At 46.6% G+C, this 20502-nt stretch overlaps 1 protein-coding gene across 2 annotated transcripts in view; it reads left to right on the top strand.

Annotated features, from left to right (window-relative positions):
- The window catches only part of ZFYVE26 (zinc finger FYVE-type containing 26), a 3506023-nt gene that overhangs the window by 1143557 nt on the left and 2341964 nt on the right, over nucleotides 1–20502 (top strand). For both annotated transcript variants that reach the window (XM_044074068.1, XM_044074069.1), the window contains one exon: nucleotides 11226–11297. In XM_044074068.1, coding sequence (XP_043930003.1) covers nucleotides 11226–11297 — 72 coding nt within the window. The remainder of the gene's footprint in view (nucleotides 1–11225; nucleotides 11298–20502) is intronic.

Genomic DNA, 20502 nt, shown 5'->3' with positions numbered 1-20502 from the left:
TAAATCAGCCGATTTACAAACTCCGATAGTCTGTTTCCTTTTTGAAACAGAATACCGGAGTTTGTACAGTGTTTTCCGGACTACCGGAGAATCCGTTTGATTTCCTGATAGTCCGGAAAAAAAACGAAGGGGTGGCAAGCCTAAGGATTAAAGTGTCTCTTTGTGACAGGAGTTACTTGGATAATGTTCTGTTGGGAAATTGAAGTTTTGTGAAAGGTTGTGTGTTGGCGGTAAACTAAGTAACAGCCTACCTTCTGACCGACCCAGTCTAATGCATCTTTCCAGCAATCTGGCATGCTACTTGGTTACATCTTGGATATACAACTTGCTCCTGCTGTTCCTTCTTCCAAAAGAAAAAAACATGTTAAAACACAAACCCTTGCCTTCATTATGGACTGAATGCCTCAGCAAGATGGTAAGTGACTCTGCAGTAACTGCTGCTGTTTACTCAGACCACTTACTGGTTTCCTTGAATCCCTCTGATGTAGCCTTGTCATCTACTGTTGACTGGAGGGGGCAGTCAGACGTGTTCTGTTCAACTGTTGGTGTCTCAAGTGGGCAGGGGAAAACCATGATTTTTAGGTCCTGGAGACACCCCCCCCTCTCAGGATGGCCAAGGAAGGAGACCTCTTGGTTGTGCCTTTCCCTTCTCAGTTTTTCTTTAAGGATGTACCTAGGAAAAAGAAAAAAGTTAATCATTCTAATAAGATAATAAATAATTATTTCCGTTGTGTAAAATGGATCTTACCTTAGCCAGGAGTTTCCTGCAGACTATCAATCCTGGGCGTCAGGTGCCACCTGTTATTTCTTATTCCTTTACTCCAAAGGATGAGTTTATTTTTTCCAGATGATTCTGATGTTGACAGAGACAAGTTATGTCATCTGAGAGTTCCCTATCCCAAGACTGATTCTTTAGATAGTGAGATTGAATCTGTACAAGTAGAATTTTTCCTTTTTCTGAGACTTTTTCTCTGGACTAAAGGATGCATTTGCTTGGGTTATAGGGAAATGCTTCCCTGAACTGGGCAGGTATTACGAATTTTTGGAACAAGAAGCCCCATATACTAGAGGAGCAACTAAAAAATGATAAACAGAAAATAAAGGACTACATAAATAATATGCATGAGTTTAGAAAGATTGCTATTAAGCAACTGCTTTTTGATAATAACCCAGAGCACAAAAACTCGTAGCACAATGATTCAGTGAACAGGAAAAAGGGCCGTCACCAAGCTTAGGGAGACTGTTACAATGAAGAAAACTAGGGATCCTGTAGAAGTATTAGAATTATTTTGGAAATTCTATGAAAGTCTGTATAAAGCAGAAAAATATGGAAATCAAGAAAAGGTACAAATGGAAATACTTATGGAAGAATTAAGTATGCCAAGGCTAGAGAGAGAGGATGCTCAATTACTAACAGGATAGGAGGAGATGAGATAAAAATCTACAGGAAAGTCCCCATGATTAGATGGTATTCCTGTGGAAGCTAGGAGGGAAAAAAAATGATGATCTGGAAGTTTTTGTTTAACAGTATTTTAACACGAGGAGAAGTACCAACATCCTGGAGGAAAGCGGTAGTAGCTATACTACCTAACAAGGATAAACATCCATCAGATACAGCTTCATACAGGCCCATTTCAATACTAAATCATGATTGTAAAGTGTTTGTCTATAATGGCTAAAAGAATGGCAAAAGTGATGCCGAAATTAATAAGGATCAATGTGGTTTTATGGAGGAGAAGCAAACATTTGACAACATAAACAGAACACTGAAGATCCAGAGGGAAACAAAATGTAAGAAAATACCACTGTTACTGGTGGGTCTTGATGCAGAGAAAGTGTTTGACAGAGTAGCTGGGAGTTTATGAGCAGAGCAATGGAAGCATTTGCATTCCTTGATAAAATTATGAGGCTGATTGGGGAGATATATGAAGGATTGGAGGTGAAGATTAAATGGGCAGGGCTCTCTCTGATAATCTCTGCTTGAGCAGATAAACCAGGCAGGGATATCCTCTCTCCCCTTTATTTGCATTGTATTTAGAACCATTGGCCAAGAAAATAAGGGACTCAGAAATTCAAGGATATAATTTGTATGGTAGTCAAAAAAAAAAGCTGGCTTTGTTTGCAGATGACAATTATTTTATGCCTGACAAAACCAGAAAGAGACATTACAGTGTTGTGGAATATATTGAGACAGTTTCAAACCTTTTTAGGATACAAAATGAATGAAGCAAAAGCAATAGCAGTAAATTATGTATCCACATATGAACTGGTTCAGGAATATCCATGTTTATGGGGACATGATAAAATGAAGTATTTCAGACTATGGATTAAAAATGATACTGGTGTGGCCGCTAAGGATATGTGGGAGGAGACTAAAAAGTTAATATAAAATCTGAGGAAATGTTATATGGATAGCGATAGTGAGATACAAGTAGTTAAAATGTTTTTAGTCTTGTACATTGGTCAGGCATATTTGGGTTTATTCTGGATATTCTTAAAAAGAATTGAAATATTTTTTCATGTTTTGGGGGTATGGCACATGTCCTGGGGAATAAACCGCAAATAGTATACAGAATTGGGAGATCTAGGAAAAGTTTCTGGAAATGGGAGAATGTTCCCACATTGTAATAAGTAAAAGAAATGGCACAGTTAGGTGTGGATTTTGCAGCCAGTGTACTTTTATCCTGAAAAGGACACAGTGGTATTAAACGAACAAGTTATATATATATATATATATATACATATATATATATGTGTGTGTGTGTGTATGTACATATATATATATATATATATATATATATATATATATATATATATATATATATATATCTTTCCACTGTACCTATAATTCAATAGGAATTATATACCTGGCCAAATGTTTAAATTGTACTTGTTTTTATGTTGGAAAGACCCAACATAGGTTCAAAGAGCATATTTATGAACATATTCAGGATGTAAAAAATAATAACACTAAAAACTTCTTGTATAAGCGTGTAGAAGTATATTCTGATCATAAATTTGCTTTTTTTTGGTATTGATATTGTGCCAAAGAATGGGAGGGGTGGACCTTGGACAGATTTGATAGATTAGAAGGAAACTATATGGCAGTTGAAACTTAATGCTTGTGTTTCTCCAGGTTTTAATGAGCACATTTCGATCATAGGCATATTAAGGCTAAACTATTATAAGGTGCAAGACGCTAAATATTTTTTTAATAGTAATTCACTATTGTTTAAGTTTCTTAAATTTTCTTAACATTAGGATGTGTTAGGTAACAAGTTGCATATACACGAATATTTTTTCATGTGTTTTTATTAGTTTTAAAAGTTAGTGTTTTATAATCAGGAAGTTTTTAAATCATCGGTTGTTTAGAAGTCATAAGAGATTGTGGTAGGGTATTTAAATTGTGTAAAAACAGTGATTCAAGTAGATTCTGAAGAAGTCTATGTTACACTCTGACTAAAGTGCTCAGTTTTGTTGTTACATTTTTGGAAAAAAATTGGTGTGGTATTGACCTATCTGTTTGTTCCTACCTGTTTGTTCCTACTGCTTTGGTAATGGATTTTTCTACATTTTTATTTTGGTTCTTGGTTTGTTTCATCTAAATTTGGACAAAGCCCTTAAAAATCTCTGTAAAATTAGTGTGTGTGTGGTACCCTTTTCTCCCTTAATCTTTTTGGGTAGTTTTTCGTGTTAGTTTAGTGTAGATTTTAATTTCTCTCCCCCCTTCTGTCTGTGTGTGAAGGTGTGTGCGTGTGGGCCTGTTCTTTTCAAAATGTCTGAAGGCCCAAAAGCAATTTTTTCTAAATGCTCCGAGTTTGGCCATAAGCTGTCCCCAGCGGATGGCCACACTCTGTACGTTATTTGCCTGGGTGTGGACCATCTTTCGTCAGGCTGCACTATCTGTGCAGCCTTTAACCCCAGGGCTTTGAGGGATAGGCGGACTAAGCTAGTTCTTGTGGGCCTTTTTCTCCCTGATTCGGCTTCGTCCTCCTCCCCCTCTGTGGTGCCAGCTGCGGCTGCTCCACCGATCGTTCCCGCTCCCCTGGCCGGGATTCAAACTCCCTCTTCAGCACAGGAGGAAAGGGACACCAGGAAAAAAGACAAGGAGCATGATAGGGACAGACATCGTTGCCACAAGAGGCGGGCCGATTTCAGTTCCCTTGGCCGCACCGTCTAAGCAGCTCGCCTCCCCCCTTAAGGTCTCTGGGTCTTCCCCTTCCAGGCTTCGTTCTCCACGTTTCTCCCCAGAGCCGGAAGAGGAGACCCGGTCACCTTCGAGGTCGTCCAGGCAGCCTTCCCGCCCAGCCATGGCAGCCTCATCCAGGTCAATCAGAAGTTTATCCGACGCAGACATGGACCGGATGATGCGTCGATTTCTTCAGGCCCAGCTGCAGATGGGAGTGCTCTTGCCCCCCCCCCCCCTCCGGGGGGGAGCTCGACCCCATTTTTTGCCCCCATTGCTCCTTCTCCAACCCGCTGTCGGGGTTCGGAGCTGTCAGATCCGAGTAGCTTCGGAGCCGGGGTGGTGTCGGCACCGACAGTGTTTCTTACTTCGGCGCAGACTGCACCTTCGAGTTTGTCGTATCCATTCTCGGATCCAAGCTCTCGGGGCCGTGAGATGGGCGTCGGAATCCGGAGGGGTCAGTGTGCCTTCGGCTCCGTTGAGGTCGGAACGCACTGTCCCTTCGGATCCGATCGGGTCATCTCTGGCGCCGATCCACATGCCGGATCCGAGGGGGCTGCTTTCGGATCCTAGGGAAAGCAGCTCACCCTCGGCATTCGACGTCATGGAGAGGGTCCTTTCGAGAGATTCGAGGCCCTAGGCTCTTGCTACGGATCCACCCGCCATTCCCTCTCAGACGGGCCTGTCTTCCATCATCCGGCCCCAGGGAAAGCCTGCGCCTACGTCCCAGATGGTTCCCGTAGAGGAACAGGACATTGTGGTTAACCCTCCTTGGACAGCCCCCCTAGAGGAGGTCCCTCACAAACGAAAGTGCAAGAGGAGGCACTTGGACTCACCTGAGTCCCTCACAGAAGACACGGACTTGGAGGAAGGGGAAGGTTCCCCCAGGTCACACCCCCCCCCGAGGACGTCTCCTTTGGAGACATTATGGAAATGCTTCGTATTGGGGGGGGGTCAGCCCAAAAGCCTTCCTCGGATGAGTCTGTGTTTCTGGAGGCGTTCGACGCAGGCCCATCTACCTCTTGGGTGTCCCCTCCCACCGATCCCCTGGTGGACCTCATAACTACCAGGGCATGGAAGGAGCCGGACACTGTGAAGCCAATACTCGAGACTGGACAGGATTCTCAGCCCCCCCCACAGACAGGACAGTTTGGAGCAAAGGTGCCCCGGTAGATGCCATGGTGGTGGCAGCTGCCACCAAGAAGGAAGAAGGAACTGGCACAGGAGAGTTCCTCAGTACATCCTCCAGACAAGGAGTCTCAGACGATGGACCTCCTCGGAAAGGCACAGGAGAGTTCCTCGGTACATCCTCCAGACAAGGAGTCTCGGACGATGGACCGCCTCAGAAAGCGGATGTTCGCTTCAGTGACCTTCTCTGTCAGGTCGCTGAACTATATGGCACACGTGATTCGACTCCAGCGGGACCTGATCAAAGAGTATGCTGGGTCACCCCCAGAATCCATGTCGGCCGAGGACAAACGGACCTTCTTGGCGTGAATGGCCACTCTTAAGTCTATCACAAACACCTCTATGTGGCTTCTCTCCCATGCCACGGAGGGAGCGGCTAGAGCCAGTGGAGCAGGCATTGTCTTACGACGACAGGCCTGGCCCCGTCTCTGTGACTTTGCGGAACCCTTCAAGGCGTCCTTCGCAAATGCCACTTTTGACAGTTCTACGCTTTTCGGCAAAATCGTCCGCGATATGCTACTCCAGAGCGAGAAGGATGGGAAAACGTCTGCCATCGGAATCCGCTTCTCGGCTCCTCAGAGGTCCTTCTCCAGGAACCAAAGGGGACAGAAGATGTGGTTCCGGAAATCCCAACAATCCCGTTTCGCTCCGGACCCCTCATCCTTCAGAGGCAGAGGAGGACAGGGTGGACACCGGCCCAGAGGCAGAGGGGGACCGAAGAATTTCTGGTCGAGGGAACCCTTTTCCGATCGACCCACGCAGCAACCCTGAGGGGTTGCCCAACTGCTCCTCTCTGGAGGCAGTCGGGGGGGGGCGCTTCTCGGAGCATCTAGCACATTGGGAGTCCATTACGACAGATCACTGGTTGCTCCGTATCATATCCAGAGGTTACTCAATTCCATTCCTAAGTTCTCCTCCCCGGTCGGGGCACCTCCCCGATGTACCACCCAATCAGAGGGAGGTAGCAGCCTTCGAAATAAAAGAGCTACTAAGAAAAAGAGCCATCCAGCACACCCCCCCCCCCGGTCAATCCGTATCAGGCTTTTACTCCAGGTTTTTTTTGGTGCCAAAAAAGACGGGGGACGTACGGCCAATTCTCGACCTGTCCACACTAAACCTGTCAGTCGCCAAAGAAAAGTTCCAGATGGTCACCATTCAATCCATTCTCCCAGTTTTACAGGAGAACAACTGGATGTGCTGCATAGACCTCAAGGATGCGTACTACCACATTCTAATGGACAGGCGATCCAGGAGGTTTCTCCACTTTTGGCTGGGAGCCAGCCATTATCAGTTCAAGGTCCTACTCTTTGGTCTCACCACAGCCCCCAGGGTGTTCACCAAGGTCATGGCAGTTTGTAGCGGCCGACCTGAGGCTTCAGGGAATACAGGTTTTTCCTTACCTGGACGACTGGCTCCTAGCCACCCCCACCAGGCATCTACCATGTTCAGCAAGGGACTATTTCCTACATCTCGCCCGCCATCTAGGGATCACGATCAACCACAAGAAATCCTCCCTCCAGCCTACTCAGATCTTGGATTTCATAGGGGCCAGGATAGACACAATTCAGTCCAAAGTCTTTCTGACGTCAGACAGACTCCGCAATTTAAACCTCCACGTTTTGGCTCTTCTAGAGTCCTCAGCCCCTCCTGAGGGCTGTGGGGTCCATGGCAGCAGCCATCAACCTGTTACCCTCACATGTCTGAATATGAGGATTCTCCAGTGGACCTTACAGGTCCAGTGGTCCATCCTACGACATCCCTTGTCTTCCCCTATTCCCCTCAGCAGGGTTTGCAGGGAATCTCTACTTTGGTGGCTCCATTCCAGGCACCTCCGGGAAGGGCGCCCTTTCTCCATGTCCCCACCCCAAGTCACAGTGACCACGGACGCGTCTCGCCTCGGGTGGGGGGGGCATTGCATGAGCAGAACCGTCCAAGGCACGTGGACTCGCGCAGAGACCTTTTTGCATATCAGTGTTCTGGAGATGAGGGTGGTGCTTCTAGCCATGCAGGCTCTCCATGCCCTTCTTCCTCTAGGGACTATTGCAATTCAAACAGACAACATGTCAGTGGTCTGGTACATCAACAAGCAAGGGGGAACCAGATCTTACCCACTTTGCCGAGAGGCCATGAGAGTGTGGGAATTGGCGATATCCACCAACCGCGTTATCATAGCAACGCACATACCGGGTCAGTCAAACATTCTAGCAGACAAGCTGAGTCGAACTATCCTTTCACCCTACGAGTGGTCTCTGAACCCCTTAGTAGCAAAACAGATCTTCCTCAGATGGGGTCAACCTTGCTGCGATATGTTCGCATCGCCTTTGAACGCAAAGTGCAGCGAGTTTTTCGCTCTAATTCCCCCACCAGGGGAAAACCCCAAAGACGCTGTGGTTCATGCTTGGCCATCCGGTCTTCTTTATGCTTATCCTCCTCTTCCGTTGATGACAAAATTCTTGCAGAAAGCTCGTCAGTTGGGGAGCAGAGTTATCCTCATAGCCCCATTCTGGCCTCGTCAAACCTGGTTCCCATGCCTACGGTCTCATTTAGTGCATCCTCCCTGGATCTTAGATCCCCTTCCGGATCTGATTTCTCACCCCGTGGGATTGAAGACCCCCGACCTGGACAACCTCAAGCTCTCAGCTTGGTTGATCCAGTTCCCTTAATGGCTAGGACTCCCAGTATCTCATCCTGAGTTAAGGCTATCCTGGTGGCCGCTCATAAGCCTTCTACCAGGAAAGTCTACAAGAGTAAATGGAAGCATTTTTCTATCTGGGCGGAGCATAGGAATTTGGATCCTTTTACGGCTCCTATTCCAGCAGTCCTCGACTTTCTATCCCACATTTTTCATCAGGGGGCTAGTTCTTCAACTGTAAAAGTTCAATTGGCAGCTATTTCCCACTTTCACATTGGAAACAATTTTGGCCCCCTAGCCTCCTCTAAGATCTGCAAAACCTTCCTGAAAGGTACCTTTCTTTTGAGACCCCCCTGTTAAGGATGCAGTTCCTCCATGGGATTTAACGCTAGTTCTCCAGGCTCTGACTGGTCCCCCTTTTGAGCCTGCAGCTTCGGTCGACTTAAAGTATGTATCTTGGAAAACTGCCTTCCTGATTGCTATTACCTCAGCTAGAAGGATATTGGTGCTTCAGGCTCTTTGTAGCTAAAGTGGCTTCCGAAGCCAACATCAACCAATCCATCAAACCTGCCTGTCTTCTTTCCTAATTATCACAACAAAGGAGAGTATAGACTTCATTGCCTGGATGTACATAGACAGTTGCGATTTTACTTACACAGAACGGCTGTTTTTCGAAAATCAGAACAGCTCTTTGTCTCATTTGCTAAGTCCTGTTTGGGTAAACCAGTAACAAAGGTAACCTTAGCTAGGTGGATTTCCCAATGCATTCTTCTCGCATACAGAAGCTGGTGGACCTGAGCCCGTTCAGGTTCGGGCACATTCTACCCGTTCTGTGGCTACTTCTGTGGCCTTCTGGACGAGGGTCCGTTTGGATGACATTTGTTCAGCAGCTACTTGGGCTTCCTCTCATACTTTCATTACACATTATAAATTGGATCTGATTTCCAGAGGAAGGGCATCTTTTGGCTCTGCAGTGCTCCGGAATATCCTTCCATAAGGACCTCCCAAGTTGTTGGTAGCTGGGGACTCTGTCCCACAGGTTGCTGATCAAATGAAGTTAACTACTTCAGATAAAGAAGTTATGTACTCACCGTAAAGTTCCATCTGAGTAGGTAACTTCATTTGTCAGCAAACAACCCTCCCTCTGTCCCCCTGACCTGTAGTTCGTCCATTAAAGGATCATTGTGTTTCACTTCCCAGATGACATCAGGTTAGGATGTTCAGGTGGGTTTTCCTTGTGTTATGGTAGTATTCTGTGATACTATGGCAAACTCGATCTGAGGACTAGAGGGAGGTAGCAGGGTATTATGGGTAGGAGCTTGGAGCTCGGATCTTTTGCTAGGAAAGCTGCCAGCTCGGATCCGAATCGGATCCGATACCCACAGGTTGCTGACAAATGAAGTTACCTACTTAGATGGAACGTTATGGTGAGTACATAACTTCTTTTTTCTTCAAGTGCTACAACACATGTTCAAGACAGGAGTTAGTGAATGAAGAAATGTATCCACTGAAGAATGTATCTCTTTCTTTCTGAAGAAAGGGCACTGAAGAAATGTCACCACTGAAGAAAATGTCCAAAATGTAGACCAGACAAACTCCGCACTACTGTATCTGTGATTCTTCATTTGTCTCAGAACAAATTCTTGCCAAACAGTTAATTCTGTCAGAGCAATTTCAATTCTATTATAACATAGCTAGACAGATGAATAGACTAAGGCACACTTAGTCCAAGACGTCACCCCTGAATGAAACGTACTGTCCAGTTTATATACTCTTTTCAACCAATGTTATTTTTAATGTTCTTGAGACTTGTTCTTCTGGTTTCTGTCTGTGTCAAAGTCCAGGGTTATTTCATGCCCTTTTTTGGTCCTGTCTGTATCTGAAGACTTCACAAAAGTCTCTCCACATCATCTTTGCGTCACTTGACCTGTCTGCATCTGAAAGCCAAGAAAGTCAACTTCCTTTTTTTCTATAACAGGATTCATTTACAGTATTGCCCACAGCTATATATTATTAATATCTAAGCTGAACATAACTGTTCTTGCAAAGCAAGCATATTATTTTGAAAATTGCTGTTTGGCCTTGCACATTTCCTTTCACTGTACACACAGTATATTGGGGAAAAGCATTTTAATTTACACAATATATATCAGAGAATATTCCTGCAGATCAAATAGGAAAGGGCTTTTATTCCAGAATGTTTCTAGTTCCAAAGAAGAGCACTTTTGGAGAGCAGTTTTGGATCTTCTGTCATTCTTTTTGTAAAGATTCTAAAGTTCAAGATTTTGACCATTTGAAACAGCGCTGTGTCTGATCACAGATCAGAGTCCTTTGTTAACTTTAGACCTCAAATGTGCTTACAGCCGCTTTCCAATAACAAGAAGGTTCAAGATTTTTCCAGTTGTCAGGCCTCTTTAACAAAATGTATATTCCTTCCTAGAACCATGCAGCTTAAGACAACTATACTTTTTTTAGAGAATGTCCTGTGTAAAGCACTAAGATGTTATGACTTAAGTTTGAAACATTTTATTTTGGGGACTCAGTTTTGCTTATTAACCTTTTTTAAACATTTCTTGGAATATAATTTAGTGTTTCGTTTCACCAAGAAAAGTGATTTACAGCTGCTCAAAGTAGTCAATAAAAGCTAACTAAATTAACACCTGCATGTGATGATCTGGTGTGTGTTTCAAGGCCCCAGTACCTGAAACTGTATAGTATATGCTATTGCTGTAAAAGGTGAAGAGTTTAGTTTATAGAGCTTTACACTGGGAAGAATGAGAACAAAGATAGGTTTAGAGATGCATTTTAGTCAAAAATGTATTGGCTAAAATAGGTCAGTACCTTCCTTGGATAACACAGACTGTATTTAAATATATAAACTTTCTTTCATCACTGAAATGGATATTTATAGTTGTTGTTTCAGTTAGTAGCAGTATTTAGGCTTTTATTTGCTAAAGACAGTATTTTAAAAATGCATGTTGTGCTGTTTTTTTCCTTTTCAAAACAAATGTGGTGGTGTGTCCTAATTTTATTTTGGCAGATGTGTTGCCTGCACAATTCTAGTTTGACAACAGAAAAATGTGGTTTGTATATCATTTTGTACCTTTTAAATTGTGCTGTAATGCTGTTACTCTTAATAAAGCTGATGTATATGTTAAAATATTGTGAACAAAACAAATTCCTAGCTACATTTTGTTGGTTTGCTTTTCTTTGTAACAGCCTCCAGGAAGCAGTTTGGTGTCAAAAGTTTAAACTTCAGGAAGAAAAGCAGAACAAGAAGGCAGAAAGCAGGTTTGTATCAGTAATATCACTGAATGTAAGACTGAGCACTTTTGTAACCAAAAAATATAGGACTGACCAGTTTTGCAGCTAAAATAAAAAAATTGATTCTAGTTTCCCTTCTTTTTTAAATGAATGTCAGAATGTGAATTTTTTAAATAGGCAGGCAGCCCAGTGAGTACATTATCATCTCACAGCAAGATATTTTCTGGATTGAGCCTTATCATAGGTGTCTTCTCTGCAGAGTCTGCATGTCCACCATGTGTTTGCATGGGTTTTTCTCTGGACCTTCACTTTTCTTCTACATTCCAAAGACATGCAGTAGACAGATTGAGAATTTCTGAAGTGACCATAGGTGTGTACTCTTGTGAGTGTGATATGAAAGGCCTGGTAATCTACTTTTGTCCCACCCCCCGCCAAGTAAACTCCATCGATGGTGGCTGCTCATGTGGTCGATATAGGAGCTGTGACTTACAAGCAAGCCTTTATGAATGGAAACCAGAAGAGGCACTGGTCTTCTCTTCCGCAACATTATCTATGTGCTTAAAATGCACCAGATTACTTATAGACTTCATTGTAGTAGATACGGAACTACTTACATGCTCATTTTGCAGTTCTGCACTCTGGCACTCTGAAGCCCTTTTGACTTTGTAATAACTTGGCAGTACTTTTCAAAACTTTCAGCAGATACCAGTAAAGTGTCTGCATGGGTGTAGCCAGGCACATGATGTATGCAATGGAATACTCTTAAATTCTAACGCATCGTTTTTTTTTTTTTTTAACTTAAAAGTAACCATCTGATGTCAGTCTTCATTCATTCTTGACTGTTGAGTCTCGGTTCTGTCCTTGGAAACAACTTGGCCGCTATATCTAGCTCGCACCAGCCAAAAACTCTCAAACCAAGGCTACCCATAGTACCTCTCTTCACTTTCCTTCAGATCTCGTTTGCTGCGTAGAATTCAGAACGCATTAGCCGTGCTCTCAGCTAAGTGCTAACTTTTTCATATATATATATATATATATATATATATATATATATATATATATAGTTTCACTTTATAACATCGAAATACTGAAATGTCGAATTTCAGTATCTTGAAGCTATAAAGTCGAATCTTAAAAATAGCGAAAGTTCATAATCGTGAATTTGACGTATGTTGAAAATATGTCGAATTCGCGGTTATGAAGTTGCGCTATGTAATGTCCGGGTTTGTGTTTTGTTGGTGCGCGGTGCCGTGTTTGGATGTAGGTGTTATGTCAGGTAAGTGAGTGTTTTGTAAGGGTTTTGAGTGGGAGTTAGAGTGTGTGTGAGTGAATGGAGAATGTGCATGTGTGAGTGAGCTTTCGTGTTGTGTTTGTGCGATCTCGGAGTTAGTATATATAAGTAGGGGGGGTGGGGTGCAGCCCCATAGTGCAGGGGCTTGCCCCAGCTTATGTGTGTGAGTTGTGTATGTGTGTTGTTTTTTTGTTTATGTTGTGATGTGGGTGTTGTGTTGTATGTTTAGTGTAGTGTGTGTGGTGTTTTTGGTTATGTGGTTTTGTGGTTTTTGTTTGTCGGTGTTTTGTGGATTCGGTTTTATAGTCTCGAGATACTGAAATTCGATATTTCAGCATTTCGAGGTTATAAAGTGAATCCATATATATATATATATATATATATATATATATATATATATATATATATATATATATATAAATAACATTTCTCTCTTAGCTCTTAACTTGTTACCTTCTTAGTTTTTGTGGTTGTTGCTCTGATTTTTTTGAGTGAGAGTTATATTTCTCTCCCCTTTCTACCTGTCGGTAAAATTTTTGGCTTACCATCGTTGGTATAGGACCCTCCCTTCCATTTTACCTCTGGTAAATCTTTTCAATACCATCTTTGGTGTTCCCTTTTCTCCCCCTTTCTTCCCTTTACCCTTCGCAGATATTTTTTTCTAACTACCATTGCTGGTACATCCTTAAAAAAAAAAAAGTCTTTACTCTGTTTTTCTGTTACACCTTCTTGAATGTTTTGAAAGATGGTAGAGAAGTTTAAAGGAACTACTTGATCTGAAGTAGGATATTCATTTGTCTGCAACCTGTGGGTTATGGATCCGATATCGGATCCGAACCGGCATGGTTTTCCAGCCATGGATCCAAGCTCTCAGCTCCTCCCCTCACCCATAATGCCCTGCTCTACCCTCATGACCTCAGATCTTGTTTGCCGCGCTGGTAACTGGATGTGGATACATAGCTCTCAGCTAAGTAGACTATTTTCTTGTTTAAAAACAGAGAATTTTTTGTTTCTTTAACAAATTTTGTGTGAAAGTAGTAGGTTTCCCGTTAATATAGACTGTTTTAAGTTTATTTTAAGTTACAGTAATAATTTTTATTCCCTCCCCTCGCTGTACGTAGAGTGTGTGTGTAGGCCTGTGTGCTTTCTTTTGTTGTTTAAGTTACTTTTCTGTAACTTTAGGTTTTATAGATTATGGCTGAACAGCCTAAGTCTATATTTTCAAAATGCTCCGAGTGTGGCCATAAGCTCTCACCGGCTGATGGCCACACTCGTGTGTTAGTGTCTTGGGGTTGAACACCTCACATCTGGTTGTTCCATTTGTGCAGGGTTCAACCCCAGGGCACTGAGGGAGCGGAGGTCCAAGCTGGTCTTGGCGGGTCTTTTACCGCCGGACTCGGCTCCGACCTCCGCTCCTTCGGGGACTCCTGCGGCTGCAGTTGTTTCCCCTGTGGCACCCCCTCCTGCTCCTGGGACTCAAACTCCCGCTTCTGGAGAGGAGAGGGATGCATCTAAAAAGGACCGGAGGGAGAAGCACCACAAGCGGCGGGCCGAGACCTCTGTTTCGGCCCCGCCAGCCAAGCGGCTTCTCCCGGCTCCGTCGGTTCGGTCTCCTCCTTCTCGGCTCCGGTCCCCTGTGTGCTTCTCACCGGGTCCTGAGGAGGAGGAGACCCGATCTCCGTCGAGGCTATCGAGGAGGCATTCCAGGCCTACCTCGGTAGCCTCGCCGAGATCTACCCATAGCCTTCGGATGCTGATCTGGACCGGATGATGAGAAGGTTCATCCAGGCCCAGATGCAGATGGGAGTGCTCTTGCCTCCCCTCGGGGAGCTCAACACCCTTTTAAGCCTATTGCTCCTTCTCCGACCCGCTATCCGGGTTCGGAGCAACTGGAGCCGAGCAGCCGGCGGGGAGGTCGGAGCCGATAGTACTTGGTACCGGATCCGACCCTGCCCTCGAAAAGTGCCGGACCCGATCTCGGAGCCTGGATCCGAGCCGGATCCGGGGATCAGTGCTCCTTCGGCGCCGTCTGTGTCGGAGCGCACTGTCCCTTCGGATCCGAGTGCTTGGCGCCGGCTCGATCCACTCTTCGGATCCGAGGGGAGCCAATTGTCGGATCCTTTGGTCGAGGTCGGCTCCCTTCGGCTTTTGATGTAGTGGAGAGGGCTCTGTTGAGGGTCTCCGGACCCCGGCACTTGCTTCGCTCCGTCCCGCTCCCTCTGCACTGGGCCAGGCTTCCACCATCCGGCCCCTGGGACAGCCCGCTTTCTGTGCCCCAAGTTGCTCCCATGGAGCAAATTGCTGCTGAGGACTCCTCTGACAGCCCCCAGAGGAAGCCCCTCGCAAGCATACGCAAAAGGAGGCACATTGACTCCCGAGTCTCTCACTGAAGACACGGACTTGGAGGAAGGGGAAGGCTCCCCACGGTCACCCCGAGGATGTCTCCTTGGAGACATCATGGAAATGCTCCGATTAGGGGGTGGTCTGCCCCAAGTCTTCCTCGGACGAGTCCGTGTTCTTGGAGGCATTCAAACGGGCCCGTCTACCTCTTGGGTGTCCCCTGCCGACCCCTGGTGGACCTTATTACCACCAGGGCGTGGAAGGAACCGGACACCGCGGAGCCAATTCCCAAAACACATGCTAGGATCCTTAGGCCCGCCTCCGCCAGGACCCATTGGAGTAAGGGCCCTCCTGTAGATGCCATGTTGATGGCGGCGCCACAAAGAGGGAACTGGCTCAGGAGAGTCCCTCAGTCCACCCACCGAGCAAGGAGTCTCGGATGATGGACCGCTTGGGGAAGCGGATGTTCAGTTCGGCGACCTTCTCGGTAAGGGCGCTGAACTATTTGGCACATGTTATTCGGATGCAGCGAGACCTTATTAAGGAGTACGCTGCATCCACCACTGAGTCCATTTCGGAGGAGGACAGAGTTCTGCACTCCACCAAAATGGCCACTCTTAGGTCAGTCACAAATACTTCTATGCGGCTACTCTCCCATGCTACGGAGGGCGCCGCTAGAGCTGCGGGGACAGGACTGGTCACTAGACGTCAGGCCTGGCTCCGTCACTGCGATTTTTCTGAGCCCTTCAAGGCGTCGCTTGCGAACGCCTTTGATGGTTCTGCTCTGTTTGGCAAGACAGTTCGCGAGACGTTGACCCAGAGCGAGAAGGACGGGAAGACGCTGTCTGCCGTCAGAATCCGCTTCTCTGCACCCCAGAGGCCCTATTCTAGGAACCAAAAGGGTCAGAAGAAGATGTGGTTCCGGAAGTCGCAGCAGTCCCAGCCTGCTCCGGACAACCAGTCCTTCCGTGGCAGAGGAGGACAGGGAGGACGCCGCCCTAGAGGCAGAGGGGCTCCCAGAAACTTCGGGTCCAGGGAACCTTTCTCTGAACGGCCCGCAGCAACCCTGAGGTTGCCCGACTGCTCTACTCTGGAGGCAGTCGGGGACGTTGGGCACCTAGCGGCATGGGAGTCCATAACATCGGACCGCTGGGTTCTCCAAATCATATCCAGGGATATCGCATTCCTTTCCTTCACCTTCCAAAGATGAAGTCCCTCCCAGACGTACCACCCGGTCAAAGGGAGGCCGCTTTGGCAGAAATTGGCCATCTGCTAAAGAAAAGAGCCATCCAGCCCGTTCCCCCAGACCAGATCGGATCAGGGTTCTACTCCAGATTCTTTTTAGTGCCAAAAAAGACGGGGGAACTAAGACCAATCCTAGACCTCTCTCTCTTGAATCTGGCAGTCCCCAAAGAAAAATTCGAATGGTCACTCTGCAATCTATTCTCCCCTTCTGGGAGAAGATCACTGGATGTGCTCGATAGATCTCAAGGACGCGTACTACCACATCCTGGGGGAGAGGCGCCCGAGGAGGTCTCTCCGGGTCCGGCTGGGAGCCAGTCACTACCAGTTCGGGTCCTTCCCTTTGGTCTCACCACAGCCCCCAGGGTGTTTACCAAAGTACTAGCAGTGGTAGCGGCCCACCTGAGGCTTCAGGGGTGCAGGTCTTTCCCTACCTGGACGACTGGCTCCTTACCGCCCCAACAAGGCATCTACTTCTCTTGGCGAGACTCCTTTCTCCATCTTGCTCCATTTCTGGGCATCACAATAAATACAAACAAGTCCAACCTGGCCCACACAGCTCTTAGATTTCATAGGGGCCAGACTAGACACAAGGAGTTTACGAGCCTTCCTCACTGCGGACAGAGTTCTAAATCTGCAGCTCCAGGTGCGGGCCATTCTCCATTCAAGTTCTGTTCCAGCGGAGTTGGTCCTGAGGGCTCTAGGGTCCATGGCTTGGCTATAGCACTTCTTCCTCTTGCCAGGCTCAATATGCATTCTACAGTGGACGGCCTTAGTACAGTGGTCATAGCTTGCTGTCCCCATGCATCATCCCATAGCGATCAGCAAGGCTTGCAAGCGGTCCCTCTTGTGGTGCCTCCACTCCCCGGATCTCCACGAGGGTCGCCCATTTTGTGCTTCTCCCCCTCTCGCCACGGTGACCACGGACGCCTCCCGCCTCGGGTGGGGGGGGCACTTTGCGGGCCGGACAGTCCAAGGCACGTGGAACGATTCAGAGACCTTACTGCATATCAATGTTCTAGAGATGAGAGCAGTGCTCTTAGCGTTGCTAGCACTTCAGGACTTTCTTCCCTTGGGAACAATTGCGATTCAATCGGACAATATGTCTGTTGTCTGGTACATCAACAAGCAAGGGGGAACAAGGTCATACCCTCTTTGTCGAGAGGCCATGAGAGTTTGGGAATGGGCAATCTCCACCAATCGCTTTCTCATAGCAACGCACATTCCGGGTCGGTCCAACATCCTAGCGGACAAGCTCAGTCGCACCATTCTGACCCCTTACGAGTGGTCTCTCAATTGTCAAGTAGCGGAACGCATATTCGCACGGTGGGGAACACCTTCATGCGATCTCTTTGCTTCTCCCTCAAACACCAAGTGCGACAGTTTTTTCGCTCTAATACCTCCTCCCGGAGGTACCCCAAGAGACGCTCTGGTGCATGCTTGGCCACCCGGTCTTCTGTATGCCTATCCACCCTTGCCTCTGATGCTGCAAGTTCTTCAGAAAGCCTCTCGGGTGGGTTGCAGAATGATTCTCATTGCTCCATTCTGGCCTCGACAGATCTGGTTCCCCTTTCTAAGGTCTCACTCGGTGAATCCTCCTTGGATTCTAGATCCCATTCCGGATCTGATATCCCATCCATCCTGCATTCCTCCTCCGAACCTGGACAACCTGAAGCTGACCGCTTGGCTGCTCCAGTTCCACTCTTGATAAGGACTCCCGGATTTTTTCACCCGCAAAGGGTATTTTGCTGCCGGCTCATAAACCATCCACTAGAAAGGTTTATCAAGCAAATGGAAACGCTTTCTCTGTGTGGGCGGAGCGGCAAGGCCTAAATCCCTTCACGGTTCCTCTCCCTGTAGTGCTTGATTTTCTAACCTCTCTCTTTAATGATGGTGCCAGCAGTTCCACAGTCAAAGTTCAACTGGCGGCAATTTCTCACTATCACATTGGTCAAGAGTCTAATCCTCTTATGTCAGCCAAATTGTGCAAAACATTTCTTAAAGGTACTTTCCTTCTCAGGCCCCTATAAAGCAAGCAGTTCCTCCTTGGGACCTTTCTTTGGTTCTACAGGCCTTGACCGCTCCCCTTCGAGCCCGCTGCCACGGTGGATCTCAAATTCTTGTCCTACAAGACAGCCTTTTGGTAGCCATTACATCAGCCAAGAGAGTTTCTGAACTTCAAGCTTTATCAGCTAAACCTCCTTACTTGGTATTTCATCCGGACCGTGTCTCCCTCAGGACCAACCCGTCCTTCCTTCCTAAAATCGCTTCTGAAGCAAACATCAATCAATCCATTAACCTACCTGTTTTCTTCCCTAAGTATGAAAACAAAGGTGAATATAAGCTACACTCACTAGATGTTCACAGGCAACTTAGATTTTATCTCAACAGGACAGCTGGTCATAGGCAATCCGACCAGCTGTTTATTTCCTTTGCAAAATTCAATTTGGGCAAGCCAATTTCTAAAGTTTCTCTGTCCCGCTGGATTTCACAGTGCATTTTATTGGCTTATCAAGCGTCAGGAAGGCCCGCACCGGGGTGTTCATGCCCATTCAACCCGGTCAGTATCTACCTCGGCAGCCTTCAAGGCTAGGATTCCTCTAGATGATATTTGTGCAGCAGCCACGTGGGCTTCATCTCATACATTTATTTCTCACTATAAGTTGGATCTTGCATCTAGTGTAGAGCATCCTTTGGCTCCGCGGTGCTCCGGAATATCCTTCCATGATGGCCGCCCAAGATTCAGGTAGCTGGGGACTCTGTCCCACAGGTTGCAGACAAATGAATATCCTACTTCAGATTTAGAAGTTATGTACTCACCATAACGTTCCATCTGAGTAGGTGTATTCATTTGTCTGCAACCATCCCGCCCTCCTATCCCCCTGGCCTTTCAGTTTCCTGCATATTCCTTGTTACCCTTTTTAGGGTATTCTTGCTTTGGCAAACTCGATCTGAGGTCATGAGGGTAGAGCAGGGCATTATGGGTGAGGGGAGGAGCTGAGAGCTTGGATCCATGGCTGGAAAACCATGCCGGTTCGGATCCGATATCGGATCCATAACCCACAGGTTGCAGACAAATGAATACACCTACTCAGATGGAACGTTATGGTGAGTACATAACTTCTAATTTCAAGCAGTGAGAGGAATGTGGCAGAAAGATGCCCAATTCGTATGGGCATTTTGTGTGTATTGTTTGGGGATGCCACATTTAGAAATTCAACCATGTGAAGTCTGCAAGGGTTTCAGCGCTTGAATCCTTGCAGAGTGGAGCAACAAGCTTATCCTCAAGGGGCTGTTTAAAATGCCCATTCAGCAAGGCTGTGTCTGAGGTGGAGACGTCTAAGTCTCCTAAAAAAGAATCAAAGAAATGGATCCACTCCATTCCAGCATCTCCTAAAACTCAAGAGTCTAAATCGACTAAGAGCCAGGTCCCGACTCTTTCCTCTGAACTGAGGCCTAAGATACCAAAATCGACACCCACTACTGTTCCAGCGTCTGTAACATCCCCCACTGTGCCAATGACTATTAAACTGGCAAAAGTCACCTCGGTACCGACCCTTCCATCAGTACATATGACCCTCTCAGCATCAGTAGTTTCCCCAGGTATACCAATTAACCCCCCCCCCCCCAGCAAAACAAATTATTGGTTAACCGATCATGGTGCCCAAGGTTGAGTCTATACCCAGGATTAGGTACTCCCCATCTCTTGACTCCTTCTTGGGTCAGCAATTGAGTCCATTCATTGAAAGGCCAAAATTGCCCTCAGGGTTTATCCGTCTGTTCCACCAGAAGCCTTTCAGAGCTTGATGTACCCAGATTAGTGGATCAGCTCTTGGTGGCCAGCGGTCTTCCTGCCCCATCTAGGACCTCTCTCCCTTCTGGAGCCGAATGTTACTCTCCCAGAACTCCCACTTATCTTTCTCCTTCAGCCTCTCCACAGGGCTTGGAGACTTCGACATTCCTGGTGCCGATGGTGGACCTCACTTTGGTTCCAGAATTGATTCTGTGGTCGATGGCTCCATTGGAGCCATCCCACCCATGGGACTGTGACTTGGCTGCTGGCTCCGGGATCCCTGAATCGCTCAAATTTTTTCTATGATTTTTGGTGCTTTGGCAGTTGCAAGTCCTGTCGCAGCTCCTGTTCTGGAAGTGGGTTTGTCAGAGCAGGGTGTGACCCCGGTTCTGAGGTTGTCTTTCTCGGTTCTAGGCTCCCATCCCTCTTCAGGCGGGCCTGCTTTCCAGATTATGGAGAGAGCTCTTGCCTCAGCAGGCTTGCAGTTGGCACCATCCCCAATGGACTGTCACATCTATGTATCCTCTGACTCGTAGCTGTCACATTCTGCTGGAGCGGGCACTAGT

The sequence above is a fragment of the Protopterus annectens genome, chromosome 6.part0 (genome assembly GCF_019279795.1).
Source record: "Protopterus annectens isolate FY-2018-M chromosome 6.part0, PAN1.0, whole genome shotgun sequence".
Lineage (NCBI taxonomy): Eukaryota > Metazoa > Chordata > Ceratodontiformes > Protopteridae > Protopterus > Protopterus annectens.
Note: the sequence above shows the minus strand (reverse complement) of the source record. Positions and strands in the feature narration are given on the sequence as shown.